We start from the raw sequence: 18,035 nt of genomic DNA on the forward strand, positions 1-18,035 counted from the left end.
ACAAAAGGACAACAGCGTGAGCGACGTCTTTAAATTCAGCTGCTATTAGTGACCTTACTTTCCCCACAAGTGTCTGCATCCCTCTTACCTTGTCATTTCTCTCACAAAGGAACTTCAGCCTCTGAGCTCTTTTGTGCATGAAGACACCATCCAGGTGGCCGGTCTCCACAGAGCGAATCTCAATGGCCTTTTCTCCCCATCCCATGATCTGATTTGAGCAGATATGAGCTGTAAGGCAAAATGTAATATTAGTATTAGACAACCCGATTACAGTTTAGATGCAGCAGAAGATGCATCCACTTTTATCCATAAAGGTTTGATGTGACCCGCACCAACAGATGTGGGCATCTCGCCCCACTGCAGGACCACGTCCTTGATGATGCGTCCATAGGTGTTGACGTAGACACCCTCATCCTCGTAGCACAGCAACATCTCCATGCCGTCTGAACTGGGCAGGAACACAATTGCGTGCGGCGTCACATGGCTCTGGATCTGTTTGAGGTGACAACAGAAGGTATGATCTCCTGTAGGTTTCGCATCTCACATAACACCGCTGTCTGACAGCTGTCCCACTTACATGAACGGGGATATAAATGTCATAGTTGTTTCCGGAGTCCACGTCGATGGCATGGAAGCCAGCACAAGAGCCGTAGATGACCTTCAACCTTTGACCCTCCTCCACTGTCAGGTCAACCAGGACAGGCCTGTGTGGCAGGTCTGCAAAAGACTGGTTAAAAAGAGTGGCGGGGGGTTTTGGGAGCAGAAAGTGAGTGTGAGAAAATAATCATCTTAAATGCTCTTCTGGTTGCCTGATCTCGCATAACTAATCCAGCTCATTGGGAAAGGGAGACTTACCTTGAAGGCCATGAATTTGTGATAAGGTTTGGGCGCCCAAGCATACACTTCCACGGCATTCTTCAAAGCAATCACCAGGAACTTTATCCTCTCATATTTCACTAGATAGAACAACCACAAGGCCATCTGACATCAGATACTTGTTGATCAATAATTCACTCTGCCAAATGCATTCATGAGAATTTGTGTGGAGTAGAATAGACAGCACTGATAAACAGCCATCATCTGTCACTCACCCACTTTATAGTGCACGCAGCCCTCCATCTCCCCCACAGTAGTCCAGCCTTGCTTTTTCTCCACCTCAGGATCATTGTGGAGGATCTTGTTCCTCAGCCAGGCCAGATAGTAGACACGCACCTTGTTTTTCTTGCCTTAATAGACAAAGAGGAGACCAATTTCAGTAATTATTTAAATGCATTTAAAGTATGGTTTAAATCATCTTTTGACCTTACTAAATATAACTTAGCATTAAATTATTATGAAGCTAGATATTGTCTTGGATTTTAGTCTCGACTTAAATGTTCTTTCCTAGTCTGAAAGACTGCTTTACAGTTACTGACACAAACATCTAAATCTATGTCTTTAGCTGAGCAAACATAGCATCTTTCTGCTTTTTATTATCATCTCTACTGATTGTTTCTCAAATTTGTGTTATATGTAAATATCTGATAAAAGTAATCATCAACAAAATATAATCACATTATTAATACAACATATTGTGACAAAATATTGATAATTCCCATTTTTAGTACTCAATTGGCTTGACATCCTGATGAAATGTATTTGTTCAGAAATATTTGTATTAGCTTTTGTTAATATCTCCAAGTCTAGAAATAAAAACAGCTTTCCTGTGATTTTGCACATCACGCTGCAGTCAAAATGCAATGCAATATAATCACTTCATCGTGAGGACACTTTGGCATCTAGTATTTGGCATCCCATTAAAGACAGCAGTCTTACGCCAAAACCACAGATAGCTTTGACCAAATGTAATGAGAACAGACTGGCGATGAGCAGCAATAAGGACCTGATATAGTGATGAGCAGGTTGAGGCCCTCTAGGACGTCCATCTGTTGGAACCTGCGGGAGTTGATGAGGGGGTAAACCTTGCCCTGACCACTACGGTCCAGCAGCTTCAAACCATTTTCTGTGCCCACCAACAGGTTCACGCCTGGAGGGGGGGGGGGGCACACAGAGACAAATAGCTTTCTTAATTTTGCATATAATCATTGTAATTATTGCCTTTCCTATAGCCACAGTTAATATATTTTTGCAGTATTTGCAGTAATTATTTAGAGGTGAAGTAAATACTAATAATAAATATAATGAAGTAAGTTTCAATGGATATGTGATATAACTGTGTGTCACTCACTAAGCCTATTTGAAGATGGGGGGAAAAAGGACTCTGAAGGTCATATTGTCTCTCACACAACACATGCAGCTCAGCACATAAAAACACAAACTTTAATTTACCCCCCCAACCCCATTTCATCACCTAGGAAAAGATGGTGTTTATTAACAGCTGAGAAAAGAGGCTGGAAGAGATAAAAATTTGATAAAAATGGCTTTCATAATGTAAGCAGAGTTATTAATATCATACTAAGACAATCACCGCTACACTAGTCACATGTCACATGTTTGAGCTTCAGTCAATTTTGAAACCACAGCCCTGCTGGACCTGACATATTAGTTCTCTGTCTGGATGTTGATCCAGAGATAACATGGATAAAAAAAACTAGGCTCTGACAGGGCACCAATAATCTGACTTATTTCTCTGTACTCTGTGTTTCAACCAGAGCTTGGTAACTTGCTCGATGTTTAATCCTTTTTTGTATTTACACTCATGTGATGAATCTGTTCTCACCCCACAGCGCAGCACACAGGATCTCAGAGTTGAACCTCTTCTTGTACTTGCGGATCTCGGGTGTATCATTGGGGGGGCGTGTGTTGGTGGGATTGACATTCACCATGGATCCTTTCCTTACCTCCATCTTCAGCTGCTCAAACCTGGAGCCTAAACAACGAGGCAGCAATTGAAGTGGCTTAAGTTGGGATGGAAAATGGAACAAGGTTCTGAACTATACATAAATATCCCATTCATCCTTTTTAAAAGAGAGATCACAGATGATTAACAAGTTACTTAAGTATTTTATTGCAAAAGAAATAATGTCACAGGTGAAGGCAGTGAATACCTTTGCAACCAGGTTTGTTTAATGTTCAAGAAACTGCAAGCAGATGTTGCTGCAAGTATGAAAAGCTTCTGACTCACCAGTGATAGACATGTTATCCCCTGTACCTCCTGGTGACTGGTACATGCCCAGATCCACAAAGGTGGTGAAGGAGGACTTGCCAGATGCTTTAACCAAACCTCTGGACTGATACTGGTGGAGTAGAGAGGGTGTATGAGTTGTACAGTGTTGTTTAAGTCATGTCAGAGGAGATTTTAGTTTGTCAGACAAAATGTTGAAAAATTTTCTCTGCTTATATGGCATTTAGACAGGCAGTTTTAAGATCTATATTTTTGATGATAGCCCACTAACAAGCTGAACTGATTGTCATGGAATTTAATGTTTTATGGGTGGACTTCATGACTGAATGATGGCAAATAGGAAACACCAGGAATTTAGGGCTGATAAACTTAGCATCAGTAAAACTTACATCATAAACAGAGTCCTTCCCAGGGGAAGAGTGACTGGCTGAATCTGTGGGGGAGTGGGAGGGCTGCACCACATCTGGCAAGTTAGTGTACCCATTATGGCTCCGCTTCTCTGGGGTCTTTCAGGTAAAAGAGAAACACACGCAACTCCATGTATTACATAACGTCAATGCCAGAATTGGAATTAGGCTAATCTGCTGCATCACTTACTAGGATATGACCTGTTTGGTTAACACGCCACAGTAATCACCAGAAGTGACCAAACTTGCTTTAAAAAGTCATGTTCTTAACACTGGGAGACCCCACCAGATGTAGTGCCTTTTATGTAACATGTAACCCTAACCCTGTGATGTGCCACTGTTATTTATACGCAGCTGTCCAGGTTCAAGCTGCTGTGCACAACCTAACATCAGTGGATGCTTCCCAGCCTCACATCTTATAGTGAAAACTGAACATGCAAGAGTGGGTATGTTTTACTGTTTTTTTTTTATGTTTTTTGAAATTACGCTAAACAAATCTAAAACATTGTTTTTTAAAATGATAAGGTTAGATAAGATTTATCTGAACCGCTTTTAAACATTCAGATATTTAAATAATATGGAAGCCTTTAAAATCTGAAAGCAAGTCATGTACAGGCCATTTACTGTACATTCTTAGTTTTTGTATACTAATCATAGTGGCAAAAAATGTATGTCAAATGTATGGTAAATGTCAATTGTACATGATGTTCTCCAAGATGACTTTTCAAATTAATTTTCAATTCACTCCACATCCTACATATGAAAGTTCCTGAATCCTAAAGATAATTTACACCCTTTTTTTGTTTCAGTTAGAAAGAATTATTATGAATAAGTGATATATGGCAAGAATCTAATTTGCACAGTGGTATGAAGTGTGACCTGCTGAAGATGATCTTAATTGTCCTGTAGAGTATTTGGGACTGTTTTCTCATTCGGCAAAGGGCTGCTGTCAAGACCAGGTCAGACCTCCCTTCAGCCAGCTCCCTGGTTTTCCATTTAGTTTGGTTTTTTTTGGTTGGACTGTTGCATTGTGGTATTTGTCTTGTTCGCATGCTAAAACACCTTCACACATACATCCATGCAACCATCATCCTGCACAGACACTACTGAAACCACAGACTACATACCTCATACTTTGATGTTAGTTTGAAATACTTCTTAATTTGGTTAATTTTGGTTTAAATAAACATTTTTTGTTAAACTTTTATGATGGTGTGTCTCCCTTTTGTTGTGGCATTTTGAGCCAGGTCATAACAAAATGTATATAATTTTATGTATAATGCCAGACAAATTAATAACTCCATATCTCATCACATTTTTTCAGTATTGTAACTGTAGCTTAACAAATATTTGACACTTAATGCATATTCAAATACACGCACACATGCATAAACACATACACAAAACTTTTTCACAGTGAAGGTGACACTTCCCACATTCAGCCACCTGCACAATGTATGCCGTCTGTCACTGAATCATATTGCTGTCTCCCCAGAAATCTCAAATCTTTATGCCAACCTAACAGAGGTGGATTGAAGTAAACAATATTCAGCTGCGACATTATTGTCACATACACATTCAGTAACTATGTAGTATAGGCTTGCAAAGATTCTCATGGTCACCTTTGGGCTGATCACTGCTCTGAGTTCCTGTGAGCACAGATGTGCAATCCTAAAGCTGTGGCTACATAACATTATGGTCTATTGATAGCAGACTTGGCACTGTATTATAGGTCTGCTTCCTCTGTGATTCATTTCCTCCTGAGTGCTTGTTGAACACGGGTGCAAAGCGCTGAATTTATAAAGATGCTCTTGCTTTTGGCTATGAGGGAGTTTCAGTGAAACCTGTCTGTCATTTTTGATGCCTTAGACATCTTAATTTTTTCTGCTATCAAACTTTATTAAGGTTGTGTGTAAAAAGCCTCCACATAACACCATGTCCTCTTCATTTGGTCAATTATGTGTGTAAATTAATAAACATATAACACCAAACGACAAATTACACCCAACAACTTTGTCTTGTTGCGTTGTAATATTCTTTGACATGTATTGCATTGATTGCATGATTCCCATGAAGTCACAATGCATTTTAAGCATGATTACGTATACAGATGACTCACCCTCTGCACCAGCATGGTCTGATCCCCATAGCCTCCAGCTTGCTCTCCCTCTCCCCCTTCGCCTTCGTCTTCATGAACCACCATGGTGTTGACAGAATCGGTGTCTGCATCCCTGTGACTGAAATCAAAAGATGAATAGAAGTAAAAGGATGACATAAGACCCCAAGCTTGATAATGGAAAGGACTTAAAAGAGAGTAACACAGTTATATGTATTCATTTTGAAATAAAGACGACAAATAAAACAATTCTTTGCTTCCTAAATTGTTAGTACGTGTAGGTGTTAAGTGTTACCGGTCTGTGGGGCTTTCTTCCTCCTCAGCTCCCTCGCCACTCTCGCTTTCCTCACTACTCTCGCTGCTCTCCGAAGAGGAGGAGTAATCATTGGCCTTGACTGGGGGCCTTGGCTGCTCCTCAGCACGCTCCTTGGCAAAGAGGCCATGGTCCTGCACACACACACACACACACACACCACCGTTTACTTTATGAATGCATTATAAAATGTTTTAAAAATAATATCAAGCTATTAAAGAAAGTAGCAACTAAGTAATTTTATGCAATACAAATATTAAAGACAATCCAAACACAAGTGAAGGTGACGGGTCAGGAGGATGACGTCAGACACAATGCTCTTAGGTTTCAGAGCCTATCCACCTTTTTTGGGATGAACATGAGGAATGTTTACAAGGCCTGTGCTGAGTGCAGGGATGTCCACATAGTAACAGAAAAAATGCATTAAAGTTACAAACACATCAAAAAGGCCTTTATGTGAAGAGTGGGATTTCATTCAAAGACAAACACATGCAATTCATTCTATGTACAACAGCCAATGAATGCAGATACAAACTCATGCATTAACACTGAGCGTTGCACAACACACAAAGACACATTGATACTAACCTCCCCTATAGCTCTCTTGTAACTCTGTATTTTTGAGGTAAAGTCAACAAATAGCGGTTTGAGAAGAGAAGAAACATGAAGGGAAACAACCAGAGTGTGAAGTACATTAAGTGTAAAGGAACGGAAATGTGAGGAGAAAAGAATTAGTATACTACATGTCAATTTACAGAGTAGATCCATTTTAGATCAAACTGAGCACATGTACAGTAAGTTAGTGCTTTATATTTTATAATTACTTATATCTGAACAATAATATGTGTTGCATGCACCACAGCAATGTTAAAACTAATTCTATAAGTAGGGGATACTAGAGAGACTTACAGCAGGACGCCCAGGGCGGGAGGAGGTGCGAGACTCCCCTGGCTTATGACGACTATCGTGTGAGAGAATGGGTGAATCCATTTTGGAGGAACCTGCAAAAAAACAATGTTGTAGAGTGACGTTATCACACTGAAATTAGACTTACTGCAAAGAGAGTCTTCAGAGAAATAGCATTGGGGAGGCAGGGACTCACTAAGGATGCGATGCCTCTCTAGAGAGCCAGTCTGGGGCAGATTGGATATGATGTTCATACTGTCGCCTCTCTCCCAGCGATCATTTCGGCTGAGATCTGGATTGCTGCCGTGAGGATACAAACCAGTTATCTCAAGTCGTAATTAAAACTAATTTACAGAAATATCTAATCAAATCACTTGGCTGTCTTCAGTACCTGGCTCTTACTGGATGCCTTATGCCAGAGGTCAGGTTGGTGTTGAGAGCTGTGGCAATAGACGCTGTCCTCTGGGGAATCTGAGGACAGCAACATCATACTCTTACATTTAACAGTAGCTTAGAAAGTGACCAAAGATATTTTTTAAACATTTTATAGCCCTAATACCACCCTTAAAAACAACAATAATTTCCTATATGACTGGTAGACCAAGCAGCCTTTAATGCACCAAATATGCACTGAAGTTTTTAATCGCACAAACCACCTTTAAAGGTATTCACGTAAACTTAATCTGAACTGGTCAAGAGTTTTCCATAGATGTAAGGGTGGGTTTTTAATCACCGCCGCCGCCAAATAAATTGGATAAAAACAAAAAATCTTTAGATCCACCAGCTACTGTGTGAGGTAAATGCTTTTTATTTCTTAAAACTGAGAGTTTAACAATGTCAGTTTACTAACTGTAGTCCAAATACAATGATATTAGTTTGTACATATGAGAGTCTTGTTAAAAATAAGTGCTAACTGGGGTTATGTTTGGGGTGTGTACACCTACTGCCGAGTCAAAACCAGCCACTAGGCTCTTACCTTGGGTGGGAGTTCCACGTCTGGCAGGCGGATCCAAGGGCCGCGATCCTCTCTGATCTGGTGTACCTGTGGTGCCGGGGTTTCAGAAGTGGGGTCTGAGTTTTGACGCACCAGTTCTCTGGAGTGGATGGGGCGGGGTGTGGGGGTAAGGGAGGGATCCTGGGTGGGGAAGGCGGACATGGTCTTAGTTGGCTGGTCACAGAGGGACTGGGAGCGAGGGACAGGGGCAGCATAAGGCTTCAGTGGAACCAAGTGAGCCATCTGGAACTGCAGAGGACAGGAGCAGCAGCACACCAGGACGGAGGAGCAGCCGAGCAGAAGGAAGAGCACACAAGACAGTCGGAGAAGCAGGCCGAGGTGGTGAAGAATGCAAGGTTGTGTTTATATTCCGAGGTGATTTTTAAACATGTAGGAACAAATTGATTACAGACGGGTTGAGAAAGGGGGGAAAAGAAGAAAAAGAAGGTGTAAATAAGGTGGTCAATGAAGGATAAAGCAGCTAAAGAATTACAAGCAGGAAGGTATGAGCAGTTTCTTCTTCTCCAGGAGGCTTTAATCAACTGAATTTTAAACCCACCTTTCCTTGCCCCCCTTGGGGTTCAACAGGCCTCTGCATTGGTGGGGTCTGAGCAGACTGGACCACTCCTGACTGGCTGATTGAGTCAGAGCGTGACTGGATGGCAGTGTCAGAGACAGTGGTGCAGATCTTGGGTGAGCCCTGTCTGTTGAGCTTACTCCGCTCCTCCACCTGAAATGAGCAGGACAGTGAAAGAATGATTTACTCTGCAGGCCAGTGTACAGTAGTCTGGACTGTGGTGTTTAATGCTTCAATTGTAGGTAATATTGCTACCTCACGGGCCCAGGTAGGTTTGTTGTTAGGCTCCAAGTTTTTGTTATAGTGGTAGAGCTGGGGCTTCTTTTCTTGCTGCTGTTGCTGCAGAGACACCAGGTAGGCATGCTCCTGCTGCAGCTGCCTCTGCAGCCGCTCTGACTGACGCTGTTCCTCCAGCTGCTTGCGCTTATACTCCTGAGCAAAGAAACACACTGTAGTCAAGACGTTTCTTGCCTCATATTAGACATAGGTCAGGCAGGTTTACAACTGAACCAGGGTATTTGCAGCAAGTATGCATTCACTTAAACTAAAGGCAGAGGTTTGCATATTTAGCTGTATCCACTAAGATAACACATGTTTTGGACACATTTTATCATCTCCAAGAGTGTACTCCTATTTTAAGTATAGTAGTCAATTACCAACCCACATCAAAAGAGTATTGATCGTGTCTGTAGCTAAACCGTTTTGTGCTGTATATTGAACAGACACTGTAAAAGTGAGTCAGTTGACTTATTGGTTTTTCATGGTGAGGTGTAGCCACAGGTCTTCCAGCCTTTTGATGGCCACTGCGCTCATAAGGAAACAAGAAGACTTTCAACCATGAGTCACTCATGTAGACTCAAATTGCTTCTTACAACATCAGAGATTGGATTCCTATTCTCAAGCAATAACTACAACTATCTGAATGTCTCACATCAAGTTACATTCGATGTGTTTGAACAATCTTAAACAAAATTAACTGTCTCATCAAGTTAATTACTTGTTTTCGTTTGTTCTTCTTTGTTCATTTGTGCTTCCTCTTAAACTGCTTAAATTGCAAATCACTGTGGGCCAAGCGAGCTAAGCACTAGATTTACAAGTCAATCTTCATTATGATGCTCACATTTGGCCCACATGTTCTGGGTAGTGAGTGAAAGAGACTGTTGTTACACACAACTAAAATCCATTTCAAAAAACATTGTGGTGATCCTCCACAGTGGCAAAACCCAGTCTTGGACCTGGTGAGGATGCCTCAATTCCTCACAAGCAGGTGGATTATAGTTGTGAGCTAACAACAGAATGGGGCTTACATCTACTGTACACAAGAGATCTGGATACTGTGCTCCAAGATGGTGCCCTAACCAACTAACTTCAATTAAAGTTTTGCCAAATTAATTTTTTAGGCTCCCTAAGGCTTCAGCATTATTGGGCCCATACAGCATGTACACTGTAAGCATGTAATGACTGTGTACGGGGAAACTTTTTTTGGGTCACTGCAATTCCAACTGTGGCCAGTATGTCAAAACTGCTTCACAGCACTGTTCTTGGGGGTTTGCTGCAGACATAATCTTTGTTAATTTCCCTTGAGCATGGCACTGAAACCCCAAAACTACTCCCAGTGACACTGCCCTGTTTACCCCTGTGCTCTAGTCCCTATGAAGATATACATACACACAGGGATTGTGTGCATGTGTAACCTAGGAGGGTTCAGTTGCCTGTTGCAAATAGCAATGAGATTGGGTTCCTTCTACCTCAAAAAAAAACATGCGAAGAGCTCAATCAAAATGACACCAACTCCTATGCTCCAGAGGGGCTAGCTCAAACAAAGATGTCAGGAGTGTGGCAATTCTCCCCTTCAGTGTAAGCTAGATACATGTACACTAATACACTGAAATCTGCCTAAAACTGCCTGCCCAAAATCTAGGTCAGTGCATGTTTTGAAAAGGCAGTATTGTGGAAGCTACACCCATACTGTAGCAACAAACCTGAATCTGCTTATTTTGTTACAATTACAAGTAGAGTGGTTAGAATCTGACAGTAAAAGTATTCATCTCAGCTCCCTTTTATTACACCTAAAAGCATCTACCCCAAACACAAGCAGTCATGTAACACTGCGGTGTTTGTTTTGACGAATACAGAAACAAGACATACTGTGGTGAGGATAAACTCAGAATTTTTCAGTAATCAATAAATCTCTTTTACTGATAAGGTATTATACCCAAGGTGGACATAGAAACATCTGCAGTCAAAACAAGAAATGATAAAAGGGGTAGTAAGAACCAGTTACCATAAGTAGCGCTTGCTCCTGAAGCAACTGCTGCTGAAGGATTTCTAACTGCCGCTGCTCTTCTTCTAACTTATGTCTGATAAACTCCTGAGGAAAGGTAAGGAGGCAGAAATGATCGGCATTAAGGTGGGAAAAGAGAAATTAAAGTATATGGGGGAGGGGTAGATGGGCAGATAACAGTTATTTAATGTCATACCATTAAACAACAGAAACCATCTCTGGTACTGATAAAAATGTCACCCACATTAACAATGAATTTTCATAATATAACATCATATGCACCATCCCTGTTTAGAAGTTGTAAGAGACAAATAAAAGTTACCAACATCACTAGCGCTACAGAAAGATAGTGATAAATGACTAGATTAAGAATAATTAAAATATTTAGCAGTACATTGTGATTGTTGTAAGGTACCACAGAGTATTTGGCACCACAAGGTGACGATGCTATGATGCCAGACGCTTGTGCTCCTGAGGGTAGACTGGAAACAGGAGCATAAGAGACGCAGAGAGCTCACCCACAGAAAACTCATCTCTGAATAAATACACTAATTTAGACCCTTGCTGCTATGGCAACCTACTCATGGAATTTCACCACCAGAGCAACTTGCACAGTGTTGCTGGCGGACACGCCCACACGTCACACTGATTGGCTGATTGCAGCCCCACGTCTCCTGTGGTTGGTTACCTGCTCCCTCTCAGCCAGCCTTCTATCTTCCTCCCGTCTCATATCGTCGAGTCTCCGATGGGGACCCTTTTCTTGCTGCCTCACCATCTCTCGCTCTTTTCTCTGTTGCTGGGAGAGAAGGGTGACAGGAAAAAGAGAAATGAGCATAGAGGCTATGTTTGCACTTGGGAATTTATAATGGATAGCCTGCTTATAAGCAAACCTTCCCTTGTTTTGTGTGCAAATAAATAAATAAAGGGAGTGAGAGTGCAGGGCAATGAACAGAGGCTGTGAGTCATTCTCACAAAAAAACACACACACCTATTGCATCCTAATCATCTTGCTTTGATTCAACCTCGAACTGACCAGTTCACTTTTGGCAGGGAGCCATCTTTATCTGCTTTTTTAAAAAGGACATTGAAACAACAAGGTTTGTTCTTTTTGGTGAAATGGGAACCTCCCACTTGGTACGGACACAAAACACTCAGAGCTCATGTTGTTTGCACTTTATAGCTGAACAGAAGAGAGCCAGAGAAGATAGAGGAGGAGGTAGAGGTATATTAGGGGACTTCAATACTGCAGTAGAATGCCATACCAATACTGCACAATACTTACAATACACAATCATGATATCAGTGTAATTATGTGTGCCTCACTCAAAGTCCTCTTAACGCCTCAAACATTTCACAGCTGCTGACACTTTGTCAGCCCACCAATGAGCTGACTTATATAAGTAGTTCTTTCAAATATTTAGCAACGTACATAACCTGTGCTTAAATAATGTCTCAAAGCATGTTTTAAAGTGTTACATCAACCCTTACAATACAATCACAGTATGAATACAAAATCTGTATTTATTTTGCTGTCCTTCACAATCAGTAACAATTTACAATCTAGCATAAAAATCCCTGACTGGCATGTTTCAAATGTTTCCTACATTTGTTTGATCTGTGATCATCTGACACCAGCAAGTCAAAAAACTAACCGCTAGTGAGGGCTTATAGCTATTAGGCACAGCTTCCCACAAGGCTTTTTTCCCGTGAAAATTTGTCTTTGATTAAACTTTTTTTGTCAACTCTGTATGAGATAAAACTTCAAAGCAAGTTCAGTTGCCTTATGGGCAGAGTAGATGACATGTTGATACACATTCGGAGGATGTGAAACACTGGCAAGACAATGCTACAATACTAAAAACCAAGACGTGTACAGTGTACTTGTATTATTCCATACAGCAGTGCACTTGTATTATTCCATACTGCAGTGTGCAAACACTATTAACAGCATTATATATACACAATGTACAAACCAACTTGTAGAGCTCAATAAGCTGATTACAAGTGAGCAAGATGTAATCATTATCATATGTTTCTGCATGGACTTCTGATTTTTATCCGTCACTTCTGGGTTACACTGTTGTCTTTTAGCTTCACGACAGCTAGCAGGTTAAATTTAATTCTTAAATTTTTCAACCTCACAGCCTTAGGAAATAGACATAGATTCTATAAAACAAACAACACACGCAGCCTCCTGGGCTGGTTCACAGCCCTCGCACCAGGCAGATTAGCAGTCTTAGTGTAGAGAAAATCTGAATCTTGAGCCACTAATACAACTCACTAATCTACAAACTCCTTAAGGGTGAGACTACCTTTTTACAAACTGTATACATCTCACTCTAGCCTCCAAAATCATCTCGCACTGGGCAAAAGTTTGAAGAATTAGTAATTCATACTTATGTTGAAAGGAGCTGGACTTTTTTTCACTCTAAATAATCTCACTCTATTCCCCACTGTTTGCCTATTAACTATGAATGTTTGTGTTGAAAAGATAGTGTTGCCAGTGAAGATGACCTGCGCTTTGTTGAGTACTTGCAACATTATATTCAGTCATGGAGGCGTTGAATTGGTGACAAAAAAACAAACAACCTTATGTATAGGTAAGTTTACTAGTGTGTTTTAGTGCAAAGACTTAATTTCCAAAGCTACTCAACATTTCATTGCCACGTTATATTTTATTATGCATTATTACTTTATTACTTATTTTCATAGTTTACGGTCTGCATATTACATAACAAAAGCTTAGTAGGGCTCACAATATAAGGCAAATCATAAATGCTTTGCACTTATGACCAAAGCAAACTAAATTCTGCCGTGAAGATTGGAGACTTGATAAAGGGCAACAGCAAGTATTTAAGTGGCTGAAGGGCAAGAACAAGACCAGACACATTACAAACAAGGAACCTGTTATTTTTGTTGCTTGGTACAGTTTTGCTTTGAATTAAAAATGTACTGCCATCGTGTTGCATAATGTATTAGTACCATGAGCCTCTGGTAAAATCTGCAGGATTACACTTAATTACAAAATCAAGGTCAACAGTGGAAATAAGACCCAAGACACAATTGTTCTGTCCCTGACAAAATCTTATGTGTGTGTATTTTATAAATGTTGATGAATCAATCAAAACAAACACCAGAAAACTAAAAGACAGACCATGATGATGATTTATCCATAGGTGGTAGTATTTCATTTCAAAGTCTAATTGCTGATACACAACCTACATTTACGTCCCTGAAACACACCTGCCATTTGTAAAGTGAGTATCAATATTGTTTATTCACTACTAGGGAACTTTCAAATCTTTTGTTCTAGTCATGTGCTTTTCATCACCAGTGTTTGGTTTTGCAGGTACCAGACCTCTCATCTCCGTATTGGGTGCAATATCGCAATAATTTTGGACAATATTGGAAAGTTAAGTCAAAAACGTTACAGTGACCACAAGACACAAAGACAATTACAATAAAGGCTAGAAAAATATCTTAGGTTTCCTTAAAGAAATATGCTTATTTGCTTTCTTGCCAAGAGTTGAATTGATACCAGTCTAATGTCTGTGTGTTTAGTATGACTAGTGCCAGGAAGAAATTAACTTAGATTGGCATAAATGCTGTAAGCAGGGGGGGAACTGTTATCTTGGCTATATACAATAAAATACACCTTCCTGCATCTCTAAAGCTCTAAAGTATTTCCTTTGACTAACCATACAAAAACACAAGTGTTACTTTTCTCTGGGCGCAGTAGTTGCCAATAAATAGTCACAGCACAAGTTTTAGAGGTGTTGATAGGAGTATTTTTTTCACATTGGAGAGAGCCAGACGAGCTCTTTCCCCGTTTCCAGTCTTTGATAATCGTCTTCTGGCTCTAGCTTCACATTTAGCACAGATACGAGAGCAGTATCGTTCTGAACATTCAACTCTAGGGAAAGTGAATAAGTGCATTTCTCATAATGTCAAACTATTCGTTCAGAAAGTACTGATTCTCTGGATGATTACCTCTTCAAGTCGGCGACGCTGTTCCTTCTGCTCCTCAATGCGTTTCTGTCGGTCATGCAACAGTTGTCTCTTGTGTTCTTCAGGGTCCCTACGCTGAGCAGCCAGTTGGGCCTGCTGCCGCTTGTGAGCCTCCGAGCGCTCTTTGTTCTCCTGCTGCAGACGCTGGAAGTCCCGCCTCAGGGTGGACTCACCGGGCACATTGAGGATTGAACTGATGACCAAAGTTGAAGATGTGAGGGAGACGAGTTTCAGGACGATCATTTGCATAAAGAACACAAGTCAAGGATTCAACCTACTTGGACAGAGATGATAAATTGTAATTACCTTGACTCTCTGTCATCTCCACGATTTTCATCCTCTTCATCACTGCCACTGTACTCATACTCCGTCTCTTCTATTAGAACATTTTGAATAAAGCAAACTCAAACATTACATGAAAAAACACTGATATACTAATGTGCAGTATACTTAACTTGATAAATGTCCATGAAGACACAATGCAGCCTGGGTTACACCCATTTAGGCCCTTTCCATCTCATCAGCTTACCTTTCTCTCCCCTCTTCTTGCGCGTACGGTCAATATGGTCTTTGAGCTGAATTCGGACCTGGCGCTCGGTGGGCTGGTCCCTGATGAAGGAGTGCTTGAGAAGCTGCTCTGTGGATGGTCGGCTGGGATATGTCTTCACGAGACAGCCCTCTATAAAGTCAATGAATTTCTTGGACCTGGGAGGAAGGGGCAGGTTAGAGGACGATAAACTAGTGAGAACTAGGGAGAGTGGGAGTGCAGGGAGGCATTGGACAGTAGGCAGCAGGGATGTTGTTGCCCTGAATCCTGATCCAACAATAATCTTGAGAGATTCAAGTGGAACAAGGTCTGTTTTCAGCCCCTTTAACATGTCCAGCATTTTCTGGGGAGGAGTTTGTGTGACATTTTTAGTAATCGTCCTTTGTTACACAAGAGTGAACTTAAGCCAGTAAGTTTCCCAGTTCATGCTTGCAGTCAAAATCCCAACATTCTTCACTGACCCATTTCATCCTGCAATGCCTTTACAGATATGATATGATTGACAGCTATTTTATAGCTACAATCAACCAGTAAACAGCTTATCAACAATCTGAGAAACTACTTAGACCAGCTTGCGTTTCACTCAATTTCTCTGCAACTGCAACTAAAATGTGAGCAACGCATGACCACTACAAAATCCAATTCAATGCACTACAATAACCACACAATTAATACTACCTGCATAAGGTCAATATTGTTAAAACAGTAACCAAGAGTTGTTAAGTTCATGTTGTCCATCACTTACTTGTGTTTTTTTTCATGTGCATAATTGTTCATTTTGAGTCACAATATTGACCGATAGCTTCTTTCTGATTAGAATTATATAAACATTGTGAATGCAGTGGGACTATAAACTCTACTAAGAGGGTCCATTAACGAGAAGCAGGAAAAGTAATAGGAGCAAAAAAAAAAACAGGGTAGGAGAAAGAACATTACAAGTTAGTTTAAATGCCGTCAGCTTCATGTCTTGCTCACAATCATATTTGTCTCAATGCTGGGACAAAGCACATGGCCACTCACACTATGAAATCAGCTACCCCATATGCAACCATAGTAACCGGAAACTCTGCTTTGAGAAATCGCACATTTTCCTGTAATTTTAGATCGCTTCTCGTACAAGTAGCTTTCTTTCCATTCAGTGCTCTTCTCATTAAGTATGTTTATATTGGATTGGATATGCACTTAACCTGGTTATTGTTGCTCTGCAGTAACCCGTTTTCTCAAACATCAACTCAACAGAGTAACCACGGTATAATAACGCAGGCAAATGTGCTCTCCTGCCCTGACCTGATTTTTCCCCACTTCGATATATCACATTTATTGGTTGGATTTAGCTAAAAAATATTGCAGAACTTTGTTATTTCAACACAAAGAGATAATCTATAAACATATTACTGATGCACTAGATATACATTTCCATGTAATTTGATAAGCGAAAAACACTGCAATTGAATTGATCTACTATGTTATCTACTGCACAGTACCAGACAGTGAAAATTAAACATTCTTTCATTGTCATTGAAGTCCCTTCCCCTTTGTAGTTAAAAATAATGTCAACGTGTTTTTAAATATATTGTTTATAACTTTTTTATTATTAAAAAAGGGGGAAAAGGGGTTTTGAGGAAATATCTGAAATTCTCCTTTTGATCTCAGGCGGGGTGTCTCAGTGTCCGTGTCTGACAGACAGCAGCTGGCAGGGTGCCGGTGTTACACCGTAGGAAATGAGTGGACCAATAGTGGACCAATTTCAAAAAATTGCTGTTGCTGATACACAACCTACAACCCGTTAGTCACTTGGACACACCAACATGGGAAAATAGGTTCAAAACTATTCACCTTTCAAGCGTTGACGAAATGATAAATCTAAATATGATTTTTTTTTTTTTAAGGAGACAGCAGGATGTTTGATAACTCACCATTTTTTGGATTTAAGTTTCGGAGGAGGATTCCTGGGAATCAGGAAGAGGGCTCTCATCGGGTGCATATCACACAAGGCTACACAAATAAAAGGAGATAGATAGTTGTTAAGCATTATTAAATCCTCCTACCTGTGCTGAGAGCAAGACAAAGGGAAATCAGAATACATTTTACGTTAGACAGAATATCATATTCCCACACATGGTGGCTTGTAATACTATCCACCATAACACATATTCTTTGTATCCTCAAACATGGTTATAGCTGCTGTTATCCAATATTTCCTGGTGCCCCCAGGCTTGATGTTACATTGAATGTAAGAGCAAGGCCTGTGAGTCATTGTGTTCCCAGCGTAGGTAGGTAGCTAAACCTGACTGGTTAGCTTTACAGTTTCACACCAAATGGGCTTTTGTAATGCAGTCTTAGGGACATATGCAACGTGACTGAGACAGCCAAAGAAAAAATTTATTTCAGCATTTTAGGGACAGCAGTTTAGCCACATTAAAAAAAGAGAGATCACAGTTATACTGATGAAGTGTGTTTCATATAACATGATAGGAGGTCAGTGGAAATGATTACAGTAATGAAGTACACAGAGTTTAGTTGGAGTGAACTGATATGTTTTATTTAGGCTTTTAGGTGATCAACTGTAGAGACAGTCCAAACACTATGAGAAAACTTTTAGACAAATGTATCCCACACTTCCTCAAAATACATAATATACACTCACCAGCCACTTTATTAGCTACATCTGTTCAATTGCTTGTTAACACAAATAGCTAATCAGCCAATCACATGGCAGTAACTCAATGTAATGCTGAAATTCAAAATAAGCAATAGAA

At 40.4% G+C, this 18,035-nt stretch overlaps 1 protein-coding gene across 1 annotated transcript in view; it reads right to left on the reverse strand.

Moving 5' to 3' along the window:
- Positions 1-18,035, reverse strand: part of mink1 (misshapen-like kinase 1) — a 37,679-nt gene that overhangs the window by 5,846 nt on the left and 13,798 nt on the right. The window contains exons 9-30 of the mRNA XM_046039689.1: positions 15,259-15,434; positions 15,036-15,105; positions 14,712-14,922; positions 11,410-11,517; positions 10,722-10,808; positions 8,693-8,869; positions 8,420-8,590; positions 7,843-8,109; positions 7,258-7,337; positions 7,063-7,166; positions 6,870-6,961; positions 5,943-6,094; positions 5,651-5,768; positions 3,514-3,630; positions 3,125-3,236; positions 2,720-2,869; positions 1,883-2,026; positions 1,092-1,226; positions 856-956; positions 578-727; positions 333-492; positions 89-228 (exon numbers count right to left, since the gene is read on the reverse strand). Coding sequence (XP_045895645.1) covers positions 89-228; positions 333-492; positions 578-727; positions 856-956; positions 1,092-1,226; positions 1,883-2,026; positions 2,720-2,869; positions 3,125-3,236; positions 3,514-3,630; positions 5,651-5,768; positions 5,943-6,094; positions 6,870-6,961; positions 7,063-7,166; positions 7,258-7,337; positions 7,843-8,109; positions 8,420-8,590; positions 8,693-8,869; positions 10,722-10,808; positions 11,410-11,517; positions 14,712-14,922; positions 15,036-15,105; positions 15,259-15,434 — 3,022 coding nt within the window. The remainder of the gene's footprint in view (positions 1-88; positions 229-332; positions 493-577; positions 728-855; positions 957-1,091; positions 1,227-1,882; positions 2,027-2,719; positions 2,870-3,124; positions 3,237-3,513; positions 3,631-5,650; positions 5,769-5,942; positions 6,095-6,869; positions 6,962-7,062; positions 7,167-7,257; positions 7,338-7,842; positions 8,110-8,419; positions 8,591-8,692; positions 8,870-10,721; positions 10,809-11,409; positions 11,518-14,711; positions 14,923-15,035; positions 15,106-15,258; positions 15,435-18,035) is intronic.

This window comes from Micropterus dolomieu, linkage group LG23, assembly GCF_021292245.1.
Source record: "Micropterus dolomieu isolate WLL.071019.BEF.003 ecotype Adirondacks linkage group LG23, ASM2129224v1, whole genome shotgun sequence".
Classification (NCBI taxonomy): Eukaryota; Metazoa; Chordata; class Actinopteri; order Centrarchiformes; family Centrarchidae; genus Micropterus; species Micropterus dolomieu.